The sequence below is a fragment of the Giraffa tippelskirchi genome, chromosome 4, assembly GCF_054371585.1.
Source record: "Giraffa tippelskirchi isolate mGirTip1 chromosome 4, T2T-mGirTip1v1.2.pri, whole genome shotgun sequence".
Lineage (NCBI taxonomy): Eukaryota > Metazoa > Chordata > Mammalia > Artiodactyla > Giraffidae > Giraffa > Giraffa tippelskirchi.
In genome coordinates, this window is record NC_137278.1 from 13,709,152 (window position 1) to 13,726,989 (window position 17,838).

General features: G+C 47.4%; 1 protein-coding gene across 7 annotated transcripts in view; it reads left to right on the forward strand.

Moving 5' to 3' along the window:
- Positions 1 to 17,838, forward strand: part of TTLL11 (tubulin tyrosine ligase like 11) — a 256,423-nt gene that overhangs the window by 183,080 nt on the left and 55,505 nt on the right. For 2 of the 7 annotated variants that reach the window (XR_014081856.1, XM_081588766.1), the window contains exon 7: positions 5,055 to 5,153. The exons of the other annotated variants lie outside the window; for them this stretch is intronic. Coding sequence is in view for 1 of the 2 variants with exons in the window: in XM_081588766.1 (XP_081444892.1) it covers positions 5,055 to 5,153 (99 nt within the window). In the remaining variant the exon portion in view is untranslated. The remainder of the gene's footprint in view (positions 1 to 5,054; positions 5,154 to 17,838) is intronic. 7 annotated transcript variants of the gene reach the window in all.

A 17,838-nucleotide genomic window follows, 5' to 3' on the forward strand; every position in this document is an offset into this window, starting at 1 on the left:
CAAACCAGTGTGCGTGTGAGAATCCCTAGAGAAATCTGCAGTAAGATTTAGCAGATTTCAAAGGTCTGACTTATCCTCGGAAGGTTACTTCGGAATGGAAATGAGTGAGCCGACGCTCAAGATGTGGCCAGGGCTGACTTGTGGAGTTGGCTGGAAGGCATCTTGAATGATTTGTAGCTAACTGACTAAAGGGGGTGGTGTCTAGTTAATGGAAGACCAGATGATCGCCTATCCTATGTTGGTTTTTGCATCCTCACCTGTGGATAACTGTTTAGTAAGACCACGCATGCGTGCGTGCTAAGTTGCTTCAGTCCATGGGATTCTCCAGGCAAGAATACTGGAGTGGGTTGCTATGCCCTCCTCCTTCAGGGGATCTTCTCGACCCAGGGATCGAACCCATGTCTCTTATGTCTCCTGCATTGGCAGGTGGGTTCTTTACCACTAGCACCACCTGGGAAGCCCTTGGAAACCTCTATTTGTTGTAGATTTTGCCATGAGCTCTGGGAAGGCAAAAAGAACTTCTTATTCCTCCCTGGATCCCATCACCTAGCACAGTCTTTCTATCTGGAACGTACTCCATAAATATCTGTAAAATAACCCATGAATTTTCCTTTCATTTTGGAACCATGGACGTTTTAGAAGAAATAGTCTCTTCTTTTGGCCATTGCTCTGAGTTCAGCCTGTGGGCTGGCACTGGCTCTCCTTCCACTGCCCCTTTTGGATGTGTTCTGTACACCAGATTCCTAACAAGGCCCAGCCCACGTGCTTACTGGCAAGCTGAACATCAATCCTCATCCTGTTATGAGTTGATTTCTATGCTTAGTCTTGGGAACCACACCAGCTTTTGCCTTCTAGGAGCTCCCAGCCGAGTGGGCGACTTGACAAATAATTCAAATATAAAAAGACTGAAGTAAGTTTTAAATGAGACACTGGTGATGAGCTTGGGGAGGAAGGGTGATTAATTCTGCCTGGAGGAACCCAGGGAAGGTTCATGGGGAAGACAGATATTAAGGAAAATTTATTACATAAATGGATTCTGAGCAGCTGACATCCCAAGTTCATAATCTGCACAAGAAACTCAAAAATAGAGTTCACTGTTTCCAATTCTGGTTGTTTAGGGTGCTGACTCAGACCCACATTCATAGCATTGAGAAGGCAAGTCTAAAAAATAATTAAAGATACAAATCTCAATGACTATTTCCCATTATTGGGAAAGTGACTATGGGTCACTTGAAAATATTGCTTAATCTCTTCACTTCTAGTTTCACACACTCCTATGTGAAATATTTTTAAACCCATATTTGTGTTGAAATTAATAGAAAAATGTGTCACCCTATTTTATTGTGGTCTCAGTAGTTAACTTCAGGGCAAACAAAAGATATAGATAGAAAAGCTTTGAATTGGAGACTACGAATTTATTCCATAGTAACTTACTAGGGTCATAGACTAAAGCCAGATTATATATTGAAGGTCTTAAAAATGTTAATACTTGTTGACTCAGAAATTTCACTTCTGGGTCTTTATACAGTGAGAAAAATTTATTATGCTCTTCTAAGTAGTGAAAAATCCGAAACGATCTAAATGTCCATTAACTTGGGGGATAGTCGTTCAGTCATTAAACATATCTATAAATAATTTTTGATGATATGGAAAAATGCTTATAATAAAATGTTAAATGTAAAAGCAGGCTACAGAATTGTATGCATAGTAAGATCTCAACTATGTGAAAAAATTATATTCATAGAAGGGAAGAAAATTTATCAAAAGATTAAAAATGATCATTTATAGATGGTGAGATTATGTATGACAGTTTTGTTCTCTTACCTACATATTTCTACATTTTTTGTGTCTTTTACAAAGAGAATGATTTTTCAGTAATAACACCAACAATATTTGAGAGGACCCCCACAACCTGAGCCACTAAGTAGGAACGTACATCAGAGGCCAGTAGCTTCTGAGGTCTGGGGCCCTGGGAGTTAGCAAAGCTTTTCAAACGAAAGAACATAACCAAACAGACTTGGATTCAATGGGGTCCGTGGCTATGGGTCCATGATGGCCAGAGGAGCATGGAAGGCCAGGCATAGGCAACCAGTCATAATGACCTCCTGGTTTCATGAGCTCAGATCATTCACAGCTAGACCCAGATGGCACAAAGGAGTGTGGACAATGGTGTCTGTTGCCTTGGTGGAGGAAGCAGGTAAGGACTTGGCTGGACTGAGTCATAGAGGCAGGGATGGTCTTCCCTGCGACTCAGGGGTAAAGAATTCACCTGCCAATGCAGGAGACACAGGTTCAATCCATGATCCAGGAAGACCCTACATGCCATGGACCTACTAAGACCATGTGCCACAACTATCGGGCCTAGGAGCTGCAACTACTGAAGCCCATGCACCCTAGAGCCTGTGCTCTGCAACAAAGAGAAGCCAGCACAATGAGAAGCCTGCGCCCTGCAGTGAAGAGTAGCCCCAGCTCGCCACAACTAGAGAAAAGCTCATGCAGCAATGAGGACCCAGCACAGCCAAAAATAAATAAATAAATAATTTTTTAAAAAATTAGGCAGGGATAGTGGTCAGGGCATCCAACTAGTGGGAAACTAGCAAATGAAACTGACCTCCTCTATGACGATGGGGCTGGGAGCTGCTAGAGCTTGAGGTTCAGCTTAGGCCTGAGGATTCCAGGCTGACAGCAGAAACAACAAGACGGGGGCTCGGGTGTCTGAGGATCCAGGTGCTGGACCAGGCATGGCCCAGACTGGACAGGTCTGAGCCGGCCAGTGGAGCCTCAGGACTATGGGACTCCAGCTGCGAGGGGCTGGCTGATGTATCTAATTGAGCAGTGTATCAGACACATAATAATATATGAGCCGAGCCATTGTAGATGTCCCTTTGATGATCATTATGAAATGTGAAAGTATTCTTAGCTGTAAGCATCTTCTTCAAAGAGAACATGCTGTTTCCAAAGAGAGCACTGTCGTGAATGTGGGAATTCAAGCCACTTATGTTTCGTTTTCAGACTTTGTATGTGAAGCTGAGTTGGACTGTGTGCTTTTGCCCTTGTTGGATTTGGTAGCCCTGTGCCATGTGGAAAACCTGCTAACCCCTCACTGTAAAATGACGTGATGGATATCATTCCATTCAAAGCAAAGAAGGAAAAAAAAATGCACCTCAGTATTTCCTTTAAATATTTTACATTTACCTAATCCTTTCAATTACACTGTGGCTTCTGTTCTTCATGACAGATTTAGGAAGTATAGATCGGCCAACCCAGAGAGGTTGGTGATTGCCCTAAGCCAGCCACTGTCTGTACCTGGGGGTGTGTGTGTGTCTACACAAAATGAGTGTTCTATAACACTTTATAAAAAATACATATGCATAATCTCATATTTTATATATTTATATATATATACAAAGTATCACTTAATCTTCGCAACAATTTTGCAAGGGCGATTTTATCTATATCTTCATGTCATCTAGTTGCTCAGTCATGTCTGACTCTTTGCGACCCCATGAACTGTAGCCCACCAGGCTCCTCTATCCATGGGATTCTCCAGGCAAAAATACTCGAGTGAGTTGCCATTTCCTTCTCCAGAGGATCTTCCCGACCCAGGAATCTATATTTTAAAGATGAGAAAATAGAAGGTCAAAGAGCTAAGTGACTTGCCCAAAGCCACACAGCATTTCAGCGTCACTGTTGGGATCTGAACCCAACTAGGGTGAGTGTCTCTTCCTCTTCCGGCTGTGCTCCTGCTGCGCTGGGGTCCATGCGGTTACTCTCACAGGCCCTCCCGGCCCCCTCACTGAGTCCAGGCATTTCCCTTCCCACAGATAAGAAGTTTTAGTGACTCCTGTTGGGAATGATTAGAAAAAGAAGGTCTGGGCATTGGGAAGCCAAGGGGGACCAGGGAGAGGAGCAAAGGGACCCGAAACAGTGGCAGCTCCAGCTGCGATGGAGATGAGGGCGCCGAGGGACGGTGCACGGGGCTCTGGACACCCACACACGTGTCAAGAGGATGCCCTGGTGAGGGGGTGATGCGGTGGGCTCCGTGGCCCGGAGGTAGGAGGTGGGGCTGAAATCCCCCAACGCTAATTATGGACAAGAATGTGGGGGCAGGCATGTTGGAAAATTGCTGTGTATCTAAGCACCTAACTGAAGGTGGGAACATTACAAGCTTTTCACACTCACAGCTTCCTGTGGCTCTGGTAGGATCCAGAAGGTAGAATTCAACAACTCTTGGATATTCAGTTAGAGATGTCTGAAGCTTTAGGTGCTGGAACACACACACACACACACACACACACACACACACACACACACACACACACACACACACACACACACACACACAGAAACATACACACAGAAATGAGGTTCCATGTAAATACTGCTTTGCAGGAAAGCCAAAAAGATTCCAGGCATCCTATTCAAAATGTAAGGGAGAGAGATCCTGAAAATTATCTAGGGGGCAAAGTGTGACAACTTCTTGTTCCTAAATTTAATAAATAGAAGCTCAACCTAACAGATATTATTTAGTCCTCACCCTTTATTGTTTTCTTTCGATGAACAGAGGACTTTCATAAAGGCCTTTAATCAATTTGTTCCCACCCTTGGTCCCCTTAACTTCTCCCCCATGAATTCTCCCATCTTAAAGGTTTTAGGAATCTGCCCTTAAGGTTTGGGGAACAGAGAGGTTTCTGTGTCTTGGCACCGATCACACCCTTCAGGAACTCTCTCCCTGTACCAATTGTGAGCTCCTTGCAGGCAGACACTGTGCCTTATTGATTTTAGATGCCCTGTGCCAGGGTTCAGCACAGAGGAGGTGCCACGTGCCGACCTGCTCGGTGCCAACTTAAGGATGTTTAGGATTTATGGTTTTGTTCAAACCTTTTGTGCAAACGTGGTCTCCAGGTCCTCACTGTTCGCTCCCCACGAATGTTTGCAGGCCAGGCCAGGGGAGGCCCTCTGAGCCTTCCAGCACCTACTCTGTAGAAGTTACTTGTATTTGTCTTGTGCAAAATGGTTTGCAAAAACTAGTCCATTATGCTTTCTGATTTCAGCTTTCCAGATATCTATATGGACAGAAAACACAGATTCCCTCCAGTTTCTGAAAGAATGTCTTCATTGAAGCTTCAGCTTTCGAAGCTTTCCATAGTCAGGTATTGGCCAGTTGAGTGGACATAGCTGGAGTTGCCTGTGTCTCCCATAAATGTAGCCATGTCTCCCAGTAGAGGGTGGTCCATCTGGCACAGGCAGAGGAGTTGGGGTAGCAGGGGTTGAGATGGAATCAGAACTATCCCTGATTTTCCCTTCACAGGTAGGAAACACAGCAGAGTGGGAAAAGACCGGTTTTGGTGACACAGAGAGACTTGATTTGAACTCCTCTCTTGCCGTTTATCTGCTGTGTGACTTTGGACAAGTTCCTTATCCTCTCTGAGTCTGGGGGTCCTCATCTGTCAAATGGAGATACTAGTACCCAACTCCTGGGATCCCTGTGAGAGTTCAAAGTAATTTTTTGTAAAAATATGATGACAGCTATGTTAAACCTTATATACTGCACACACGTACATTTGCACACTCACGTGGAGATGGATAGACAGACAGAGAAGAAATCCTGGAAAGAAAACACCACCATGTTAGCAGTGGCTGGCTGTGTGTAGGTGGTAAAACAAAGGGTGAATTTTTTCCCCCTTTCTCTGCTTTTCCGTATCTTTAAACATTTTTTTCCCATGAACATATATTGACTTTATAATTAGAAAAATAGAAAGAAAACTAAGAAGCATAAAACGGGGGGAAAAAAAGAAATAATATGCATTAAGTACCAGGGATAAGTTGGCACCCAGTAAATGGTAGCTATTTTTGCTAATTAGTCATTATGCCTAATAATAATAATTAGGAGTAATGATTTCCTCTGGGACCAGAGGTTGTGAATTAGTCTGTTGGTGGCTGATGACTCACAGTGAAGGGGAGTTCTGGGTTCACTTCCAGCCAGGGCCACCCCTCACTTGTCTCCCTGATCTTTCTGCCGACACCCTGGGCTCCGGGCTCCACAAGCTCGCTGAGGCTGCGTCCTTCCACCCAAACAGCCCAGCTCAGAGCTCCTGTGCCCAAGACCAAGGGGAGACGGCAGAGGTGTTCCCCATGGGACTCTCCACGGAGGGGCTCATTCAAGGAGAGCAGCAGTGCCTGTGGCAGGATACTGTCGTCCCCGTGTTGATGGCAGGTTGTCTGTCTAGGGAGACAGTAAGAGTGAGAGGGTCGAGGTTCACCTCTATTTTGTCTGTTTGAATAGCAGAGAAGATTCTTGGTAAACGCATTGCCCACCATTTAAAACTAACTTGATGCTGCTGGTTGGAAGATTATGCAAGTTATAAACGTGCTCCTCTCTCTTCAATTGGGCTTCCCTGGTGGCTCAGTGGTAAAGAATCCACCTGCCCAAGGTAGGAGCCTTGGGTTCAATCCCTGGTTCGGGAAGATCCCCCGTAGAAGGAAATGGCAACCCACTCCGGTATTCTTGCCTGAAAAATCCCATAGACAGAGGAGCCTGACAGGCTACAGTCTATGGGGTTGCAAAAGAGTCAGACATGACTTAGTGACTAAACAACAACTGCTCTCTTCAATTATCAGATAGTGATGAAAATGATCCAGATTTAGCCCAAATGAGAGTTTAAGACTAAATGATCAAATTCTTCAGGGTCCAGTAGGTTCAACCAGAGAGAAATAAAATTCTGCATTGAGGACAGAAAAAGCGAAATCCCAAACTAGCTGTGTGACTGTGGGTAGGTCAGGGAACCTCTCTGAACCTGTGTCCTCAGGTGTGAAATGAGAGATGGGCACAGTTGCTTCCTGATGTCCCTGGAAATGCTCAATTCCATGGCATGCTGATTATAAATGCAGTAGGTTCTGAGATGAAGGTGGACTTGGAGTTTTTCTCTGCTCAGTGGGCCAGCTGCCAGAATGTGATGTGGATAAGGCAGGACAGGACAGGAATTCTCTCCAGGGCGGACACTTACTGGTGTGGCCCCCAGAGGTGACACATGATGGTAGGACTTCAGCTAGAGGCTCCTAGAACAAGAAAAACAGCAGATCCTGCATGAGTCCTTACCATCCTTCTTCTGAGACTGAGCTACTAGGGATTAAATGCCCACCGTGTGCCAGGCACTGTGGCAGGTGTTAGAGTAACAGGTGTCTCTAATCTTTGGGCACCTGCAGGACTAGCCTTGCCTGGTTTCACAGGTGAAGCAGCTGAGGCTCCAGTGGTTGGCTCCCTTTCCTCACTAGTCATTTTCTGTGCACCTACTGTGTGCTCAGGCCACAGCCTTGGAAATCGAGAGAGCAAGATGACCCCCACATACACACACTCAGGGCTGGCAGTTTAGGAACAGCTATGGACAAGTAAATGGTTGATCATAGTACCATGTGAAAAGGGCTTCAGAAGAGGTGGAAGCGGGGTGTTGTGAAGCATGGTGAAGGGCGGGGCGAGGTGGGGATTGGCATCCCAGGCAGCGGCCAGCACGTGCAGAGGCCCTCGGCCAGCGGACGGCAGGCGGACGTGGCCAGTGGTGCCGTCTGCCTGGAGTTTACCTGGAAACATGGTGGGACATGGGCGGGAGCCGGACACAGAGCCAGAACGTGAAAGGACTTGACCAGGCCGGAGAGCAAAGGCCCTGACCTGCAGGCCGAGGATGGCTGGTCACTCCTGCACTCGGGCAGTGTTTGCTGAGCGCCGGCTCTGTGCCAGGACGAGGAGTCACTCATGAACGAAGCATTGAGAATCCCCGCCTTCGAGCAACTGACGTACTTTACTGGGGTGAAAGGGCAGGAAGTGGACAATAAACAAAGTAAATGAGTACAATTTCTATTCTGGTAGATGGTGATGAGTGCAAGAATGAAGCAAGGAAGGGACTCAGGATGCTGGGGAAGTGCGGGTTAAAGCTATGAGCAGGGAGGTCGGGAAGGCCTGTCTTGCTGTTGCCGCAAGCACTGGAAGGAAAAGAGGGAGAGATCCAGGGCAGGGTCTCGGGGGACACGCTCAGATCTGCAATTTAGCTGTGACGCAGAGGGTGTGTCGGCAGGGAAGGTTAGAAGCCAGGAGACTGGCAAAGGGGCTTTTGGAATTCAGGCGACCCGCTGATGAGGTGACAGCTGATGGCGGCTTGGATTACCAAGCGAGCAGTGGGGATGGGCAGAGTGGGTGAATCGAGATGACAGGGGACAAGGCCAGGCTACTCAACGAGGGGGTGAGAGACAACGGATCTCTTCTCTTTGGCTTCTGGCCCAGGCATGGGCCTCTGCATCTGGGACAAAGCTAGAGGCTCAGGTGTGGGGTAGAAGACCCCGAAAGATGAACCTCAGTTGTCCACACACATCCATGTTCATAGAAGCACTATTCATAATAGCCAGAAAGTGGAAGTCACCCAGGTATCCACTGACAGATGACTGGATAAACAACATGGGGTCTATACACACAATAGAATATTATTTAGCCTTTAAAAGAGGGAAATTCTGACACAAGCTGTCCCACAGAGGAGTCTTGTGAATATTGTGCTGAGTGAAATAAGCCAGATATGAAAGGACAGATGCTGCCTAATTCCACTTATAGGAGGTCCCTAGAGGAGTCATGTTCATGGAGACAGAAAGCAGAATGGTAGTTGCCAGGAGCTGGAGTGGAGATGGGGAGTTAGTATTTAATGGGTGCAGAGTTTTAGTTTGGGAAGATGAAAAAGTTCTAGAGATGGACAGTGGTGATGGTTACATGATAGTATTAATGTACCTAATGGTACTATGTTCATACAAATGGTAAATTTCATGAAAATATTAAAAAAAATTTTTTTAAAGCAGTTTGTCCCAAATCCCACAACCAGCAAGTCCAGCCCCCTTCCAAGGGTCCTCTCATACCCTTACCTCTTATCCTGCCTCTAGCTCTCTGCCTCTGGCTGTTTCCCATCTGCTAGACTGGCTGGGATCACCTGAGAAAGGTCCTTAAGTCTCTGGGCCTGTTTTCCCTCAGGAGAGGAAAAACACGGTGTGGTTGTGAGGATTAGATGAGCTCATACACATCACAGGCCTGGCAGAGAGAAAATTCTCCTTACGTCTCATTACATTTTATTACCGTTCTTATGTCAGAATGCCCTGACTTTGGTAAAACAGCACAGACTGGAATCCACGGTCTAGCACTTGTAAGTTATGTGAGCTTGGATCACAAACCACTTAACTTGCCTGAGCCTCAGTGTCCACCTATAAAGAAAGGTGAGAGTTCCTACCGGACCAGGAGGAAAAGTAAAAGTGTTAGTCACTCAGTCATGTCGGACCCTAGGGACTGTAGCCTGCAAGGCTCCTCTGCCCCTGGGATTCTCTAGGGAAAAATACTAGAGTGGGTAGCCAGTCCCTTCTCCAAGAGATCTTCCCAACCCAGGGATCAAACCTGGGTCCCTGCATTGCCGGCGAATTCTTTACCATCTGAGCCACCAAGGAAGCCCAACCAGGGCAATACTTAATCACACCTGGATGCCATAGCCTCTAATAAACAGAGGCTATTACTGTGTGGACCTGAGATGACAGTTAGGCAAGGAAAAAATGAACAGTGACATGACTTGTAAATTTAACATTTTTTCTTGATTTCCACACTATTTTATAGGTAAAAACAGCACCTCCCTTCTGGTAGTCTAGGTGTTCACAGAATCCTGAATTGCACCTTTGTGTTGGTTTCACTAACACGTCAGTCTCTTGATTTGTCTTACAAAGGAGACCCATTCGACCACATCTCAGTAATAGTCATGGGGCCACTGGTCTGGGCCTGGCCCTGAGCTACTGCCACAGAGCCAGCAGTGAGTCAGAGAGGAGCCCCAGCTGCAAAGAGCTGACCTAGGCTATAGGAAGAGCCAAGGACATTGTCCCAGCAAATTGCACCAGCAGTTGGCAAACCTGCGTTCTTACTGTCCACGAAAACCCAAGTGCCAGGAAACCTTGGATAAATCATTTCCCACCTCCAGAGCTCAGTCTTTTATCTACTTACAAAATGAGGACCTTGAACTTTCCAGTCTCTGACTTGAAGCTATTTCCTTTCGAAATGCCTCGATTCTGTTGCTCCAGTGCTCCCTCTGAGAGCAGCCTACAGCATATTCAAGGAAAGTTGGACCAGAGTCACAGCCTTCTGTGATCAACCAGATAACCTGGTCTTGGGAGTTTAGTGACCAGCCAGGATGGGCCTGACCCATGGATGCTGGGACCCCAGCAGCAGGTTGGCGAGGAAGGGGAGGATGTCAAGAAGAGCCTGGGATGCAAATACCCTGAGTAGGGATGGGAGGCCAAAGCTGCGAGGATTAGAAGCAGAGACTCCTTAGCCGAGGAAGCCCCGAACTAACTGGGAGCTGGGCACAGCTTGTGGACCACTTGTGTGTCTCATCTCAGGAAGCCTCCTGCTTGGAGGGTCTTGGGGAGTCTGCTTCGTCAGCCCACATTGCCCTTCGACCTGCAGGGCTGCGTCTGGCACTGTCTTGATTACTGTCTGCCTTCTGGTCCTCACTGTATCTCATGCCACGGCACCGTCTGCTCATTTCACATGGGACACCACACCTGAGCTTTCTTCTCTCAGGCTGGAATGGAGTCAAAACCAGCAAAGCTGTGTTCAGGGCCTGAGCATCTTTGGTATGTGCACCGTCATAGTGTTACCCAGTCAAATTCTCAGTAGCCAACCCAAGTAGGGGGAAGATAAATAGCACGTTATCCTTCAGCCTTGGCCACCATCCATATGCATGGACCCGAGGAACCCAACTCCCTTGCAGAAGTAGGTGTGACCTTCAGAGGGACCAGTGTCTGAGCGCTCAGTACCTCCTGCCCCTCTACCCCTGACCGTTTCCCTATAGGCCAGAGCAGATGTGGCCCCAGCTCTGGAATGTCATAGGACACCGCTCGGGCTGCCCACATGCAATCCATGTTCTTGAAGAGTCTGATGGGCTTCTGCCACTTAAGAAATTGGTCACATTTAGACATATTCAGCTTCAGCGAACATGTCATGGCTCTTTCTAGGAAAAACATATATTATCTCTGGAGCTCGCCTGAAAGAACCGGCTTGTACCTGAAATAGATGTTTTGTAAAACTTACTGTGACAGGCTCATCAGAGCTGGCAATGGGCCAATGCTTGGTTACCAGCCTCACAAAGGCACATACCACCCAGCCGGCTTCCCATCCATTCCCCACCCCCAACTCACCCCCTAGGCACCTAGGCCAGAGGAGAGACTCCCTGTGGCTCCTCCTTCTGGCTCTTGGGTTCTAGAGCTAAACATTTTACAAACCTGGGATTATTGTAGACAGAGGAAGCCAGCCAGGTGTGCCCTGAGGAGAAGTGTCCAAGATAATGACTCAGAATATATTTCATTTGGTCCAACCAACATTTATGGAGGGCCTCCAGTGCCCCAGGCACTGTTCTCGTTGCTTTCAGGTACATTACTTCACAGTAACTGTTCAAGGTCACCCATTTCAGAGATGAGGAAACTGAGACCTTGTCCTGATTTCCTAGGGTTGCCATAGTAAGTTTATCACCCACTTGGTGGCTTGAATCAACAGAAACGTGCTCTCTCACAGTTCTGGAGGGAAGAAGTCTCAAATCTGAGGATACCAGCAGGTCTGTGCTCTCTCCTAAGGCCCGAGGGGAGAGTCTTTTCATGCTCTTTCCAGATCTGGGTGGCGTTTCTTGGTTTATGACAGCATTGCTCCAATCTCTGCCTTTGTCTTCACATAGCAGCATCTTCTGTGTGTATATGTCTGTGTCAAATGTCCCCCTGCCTTTCTCTTCAAAGGATACCTGCCACTAGACTTATGGCCTACTCTAGATCCAGGATAATCTCAAGATCCTCAGCTCGATTTTATCTGCAAAGACCCTTTTCTAAATAAGGTCACATTGACAGATTCCAGAGGTGTGTGGCCACTATTCGGCTCGCTGCAGACCTCTAGCTATTATCTGGTTGTGTCCCCAAGGCCACTCAGCGAGAAAGGGTTGCTGTGGGGAGTAGACCCCGGCTGGCTGGCTCTGAGGGCCCTCAGTCAGTGTCTCCCTCCCCAGACACTGTGAGGCAGGTCCCTGCTCTTAAGAAACCTGTGACTGGGTGGGAAGGAGCTTTGCATATTGGTTATGAGGGCATCCCATCAATCCGGATGACCTTGGGCAAGTTATGTCAACACTCTTGTGTCTCAAGAGTACTATGTGGAAGATGGGAATCATAGTAAGAATAGCAATACTCTCCAAAGGCTATGATGGGACCAAATGAGAGGGGCCTGAAATTAGCAAGATCCCAGGCACCCTGACTCCACAGCCTCTGCCCATAACCACCATGCTCCATGATGCTTCTACCTGTAGGAACTCCTCAAATATTCGAATCAGAGCTCCTCAATGAAAGAAGGACAGTGGGAGGTTTCTGTTTAGGTTCCCAGAAGCCAGGGTGAAGAAGAAGAGGAAGCCAAAGCTGACTTTAGAGTTTTGAACTTGGCTCGCTGGGAGGATGAAATTGCCAATAATAACATGAAGACAGCAAGAAGCTGGTTGAGGTAGGGGATGGGAGATAGGTAGGGAATAAATTCTATTGCACTTAGATGCAAGGGGGACATCTGGTTAGATTTGACTGGCAGGTGTTGAACTTAGAAGGTGACTTTTATTTGGTTTTTGTTTTTATTTTATTTATTTATTTTCTTGGCTGTGCTGGGTCTTCGTTGCTGCACTTGGGCTTTCTCTAGTTGTGGTAAACGGGGGGCTACTCTATATGCAGTGCTTGGGCTTCTCACTGCAGTGACTTCTCTTGTTGCAGAGCACAGGCTCTAGGCACACAAGCTTCAGTGGTTGTGGTGCATGGACTTAGGGGCTCCACGGCGTGTGGGATCATTCCCAACTAGGGATCGAACCGGTGATCCTTGAACTGGCAGGGGAATTCTTAACCACTGGACCACCAGGGAAGTCCAGAAGGTGACTTTAAAAAGCTACACAGAGCTTAAGAGTAAGGGAAAGAATTGAACATGTTTGGCAAGTTTAAGTGCTGTCAGAGATGAAAGCATTTTGTGGGAAGGGGCAGAGAGCAAACTAGAAAAGAGAAAATGAAAGTCATGTTCACACACATTGGTTCATGGTCACAGCACTCCATTTTCCTGCCTGTAAAATGGGCATGCTGCGTTTTTCTCCCCCAGCTGTTGCTCAGGTTGCGTTAGATCACGGATGGGAAATCAACACAGAGATTGCGCACCCAACTGTAGCAATGGGCAGCAGGCGACGGCCTCAGCCACGTCCCCCAATCCCGAGCACGACAGGAGAGGCACAAGGGCAAGCTTCCTAGCTCTGCGTCATGGCTGGGGAAGTAATAACTGCTCGTTCACTAGGTTTGAACTGGCCCTGATGGTGGGCTCTAAATCTATTCATCATCACCCAAGGAACCATGTGATAAAAACTAGAATTTCCCCACTCCCTGGCGAGGGGAGTACTTTTGCCACTGGCTTCTGTTTTTTGAAAAAGCAGGCAGAACACTTCTCTCGTGGCCCTAGTGGAGAGCTTCTACGGCGTCGTCCTCATACCTGGACACCACCGCCCACACGTCCCACTCGCCCTCTAGCTCGTGTCTGCAGGATGGGGTCGGTCCGGCGACATTGCCATGACGACCAAGGAAGAGGCCAGCCCTGACTTCAGCTCTTAGTTTCAGGGAAACTAAGTGACAGACTCTCTTCTGTTTTCTTTCTTGGGAAGAGGGTTCCCTACCATGTTCCTGTTGGCATGGAAACCTTTCACTCCCACCAGGTGAGGTCATCAAGTGGGGAGATTAATTTATTTGAACGGGCGCCTGGAGAGACCACTGTGAAAGGAGAAAGCGTCAGGATGCGATGGTTCTGGCCACTGTGACATGATGAGTACCCTGCTCCTCGGGGAGGGGTGGTGGGTGGTCACCGTGGCCTTCAGACCCCAATCTGTGTGTGTCCAGGTCGCTGGGATTTTTAAGCTGCCTTGTATACGTGTGGCACTTTCCATTTAGTGCTCACTATGACCCTGTGCATTGATATTATTGTCCCCTTTTGCAAATGAGAAAGCTGATGCTCAGAAAGGTTAAGTACCTTTCCCAAGGTCACTCAGCTGGCAAGTGACTGTGTTGGAGCTCAAACCCAGACCTGTTTACTGTGTAATCCCTACAACTCTTGCTCCTCTGACACCCCGCCTTAACCTTGTACTTGAACTTACACGATCTCTTCAGGGTCTCTAAAGCCATCAGGGAGACATCTTCTAAAAAATGTACCATGATAGCTAAACATTTAGTACTTCTGTGAGAAACACCGGTGCAGACTGTCTGGATGCCTGCTTGGAGAATTAGGCAATGACAAGAGAAATTAAATACCTTAATGGATTTTGACAACAACTCTATGTTGGGGGAATTCAAATTGCATAAAGAAAAAAAAAGTAGACTTTCTCTCTGGACCTGATTACCATTATGCATGCCTAATTTATTAGCTGCACTTTAAAAACTCTAGTTTTGTTAGGACCAAAGTTCTTGGAGGAAAAAAGGGTTGTGGGTTGGAGGAGGCAAGTTTAATCTTCTTGGAGGAGGTTGGGCTTGAGCTGACTTGATATCCATGTTTTTTTTTTTTTTAGTTTATGCGAATTTTTTAAAGTATTTTATTAATTAATTTGGCTGCATTGTGTCTTAGTGGCGGCACATGGGATCTTCATTGCATCATGCAGATCCCTTGTTGCATTGCATGGCCTCTCTAGTTGTAGTGGTGAGTTCGGTAGTTACCGTACATGGGCTTAGTTGCCCCATGGCATGTGACATCTTAGTTCCCGAACCAGGGATCGAACCTACATCCCCTGCATTGCAAGGTGGATTCTTAATCACTGGACCACTAGGATAGTCCCTGTCCATGATTTTGGAGGGAGGTCTTCGCTAAATACGTGTCAAATGGATGATAACAATTACCATCGCTTTCTCACTTACTAAGCCGTGGCCGAGATGCTAGCCCCTCGTTTTACATCCCCCCATTGAATCTGCCCACACCTCTGCACGTGAGGTTCTAGTGTCTGTCTCCATTTTACAGAACAGAAGTGGAGGCTGGACGATAGAGCCATTTCCCCAAAGCCATACCTTTAGTAAGGAGTGGAACCAAAATGACTATTATTCTTATTATCATAAATTATTACTGTTGCATTATTACCCTAAAAGTGGCTTTAGAGAACCTGAAGCTGAAAATGACACCCAGAGTTCACCCTGCCCGTTTTCTTGCCTTCTGGTAAAATTACAACAAATTCTTCATGTTATTTGTCTTAAAGAATACTGTTCTTGCACAGTCATTTATCAGCATGTCTTTTTTCTTTTTTGCATCACCTATTAGATGTAGAGTACTGGGAGCAAACATGGATTCTATTTTTGGCAAACTCAGTCTCAGGGGAAAGAAGCCACAGACTTCAATGGCCATCATATAAGTCCAGAAGCTGATACATTTCACAAGAGAGCTGCCAATGAAGTGCTGTGGGGAATCCAGAGAGAAGAGTATTTTGGGTAGGAGGGATCAAGGAAGCAAGCTTTGCAGGATGAGCAGGATTGGGGCCTGGCTGCTGGTGAGCAGGGTTTAGCAGGACACAGGCTCCCGGGCTCGAGGCCCACACACATCTCCACGTGTAACTGAGATCACCCAGGGAGACTCGGCAGGCAGGGAGCGGGTCAAGGACAGAGGCTTAGCAGACCATCTACCTCAAAGGGTCCTCAGAAGAAGAAAAGCAGAGGATGGAAAAACACTTGGGAGAATTCAGGGGCTTAGAACGAGAGTTACAGAAAGAGAGTGACTGACTGCATCGAGCGCTATGAAGAAACTGAATTAAGGAAAGGTCAGGGGGTTAGGAGGAGAAGGCAATGGCAACCCACTGCAGTACTCTTGCCTGGAAAATCCCATGGATGGAGGAGCCTGGTGGGCTGCAGTCCGTGGGGTCGCTAAGAGTCGGACACGACCGAGCGACTTCACTCTCACTTTTCCCTTTCATGCATTGGAGAAGGCAAAGGCAACCCACTCCAGTATTCTTGCCTGGAAAATTCCAGGGATGGGGGAGCCTGGTGGGCTGCAGTCCATGGGGTCACTAAGAGTCGGACACGACTGAGCGACTTCACTCTCACTTTTCCCTTTCATGCATTGGAGAAGGAAATGGCAACCCACTCCAGTGTTCTTGCCTGGAGAATCCCAGGGACGGGGGAGCCTGGTGGGCTGCCGTCTATGGGGTCGCACAGAGTCGGACACGACTGAAGCGACCTAGCAGCAGCAGCAGGGGGTTAGGGCTACCGCGGAGGTCCCTGGTAAACTGAGAGGGCAGTCTGTTTGGAGCAGTAAAAACAGAAGCCAGCTGCTCATCCTGGGGCCAGGAGGGGGTCAGCACAGAGTGATTTTCTCTAGGTCACATTCCACCCAGCAAGGGCTATGATTCCAGTCTCCTAGAGGAGGGGCCGGCAGAGAAACCCCCAGAGCTGCCCAACCTTGCTGGAAGCCTGAGAAAAAAACAGACTCTTGCAAGTCACAAAGACCCAGATCACCAACTGATAACCATGTGTGTGGGGGGGTGGCGTGACCTTGAGTACATGCTTTATTTTTCCTGAACTCATCTTCATCTGATAGATAACAAGAGCTGTCACTTCTTGAGTGCTTACGGCACACTGGGTACGCTTCTGAATGCTCCACATATATTAGCCCATTTAATCATCACAACAGATAGAGTTTTCATCCCCATTATAAAGATAAAGACACCAAAGCACAAGCAGGTTAAGACATTTCTGAAGGTCATCGGCTAGTTATGGACAGGGCAAGGATTCTAGCCCAAGCATGATTCCAGAGTTTATGTTAATGTATCTGTCCTCAGGTCTCACCATAGCTTAGGCAGGATGATCAAGGCACAAGAAAGTTCCTGGCCTAAAGGAGGCTCAATGAATTACTCCCCTTCCCTGACCAACCACAAATCTGAAGTCAGGGAGGCCTGGCCTGGGAGAGGCCTATGGGACCACCTCCATGAGTCCTCACTGACACTAGTGAAAACCGCACGCGTAGGGACACAGAATTATCTTGCGAAGTTGGTTGTAAATGCCATGAGCCCCTGGGGCAGGGTCGAGTGAGAATGGTTTTGCTCTCAACACCCGCACAGCAGAGATTGGCCAGCTGCTGCCCTGCAAGTCCGTGACAAGTGAAATTCACGAAGTGAACAGATTTCATCTGAAATCTGGAGGAAAAAGGATATTTGACCAGGATATGCCTACTGAATCCCTGAATAAGGGTTCACTGGGTGTACACTGTATACAAAAGGGAATTAGGATTACATTGGAAAGGAACTAGATTTGGATGAAATTGAATGCCAAGAAGAATTAGAGTCTGGGCCAAGGATGGCTTCTTCACATGAGTTTTCCCACTTATTGTCTGGACTCACGCAGCCCTATACTTTGGTGCAGAGCTGTGTTTAAGCATTAAAATGCTTTGTGTCGCAGATAGGCTCTGAGTGTGTAATTAAAAGGATCCCTTCATTAGCAGAACTACACGACGCAAGCGCAAGTTGGCCTTTTCTGCTAATTTTGGAGGTGGTAAAACAGAGGCTAATACAACCACTAATTACAACCGTCACACAGACAGTGCCTTGCTGTCGCTTCCAGGAAATCTTTGTTCTCCCCAAACGTAGACAGGATCTTCCCAGTCACTGGGAGAGAAAAAGTAGGAGAAAGATTCATTCCAGCAACCAGAAGGAGGGGTGTGGCAGTGCAGGGGTTAAAAATGTGACCTCGAGAGTTAGGCTGCTGGCTTCCAGTCCCAGCTTCATCACTTAATCAGCTGACTCGACCTCACAAAGCTTCAGC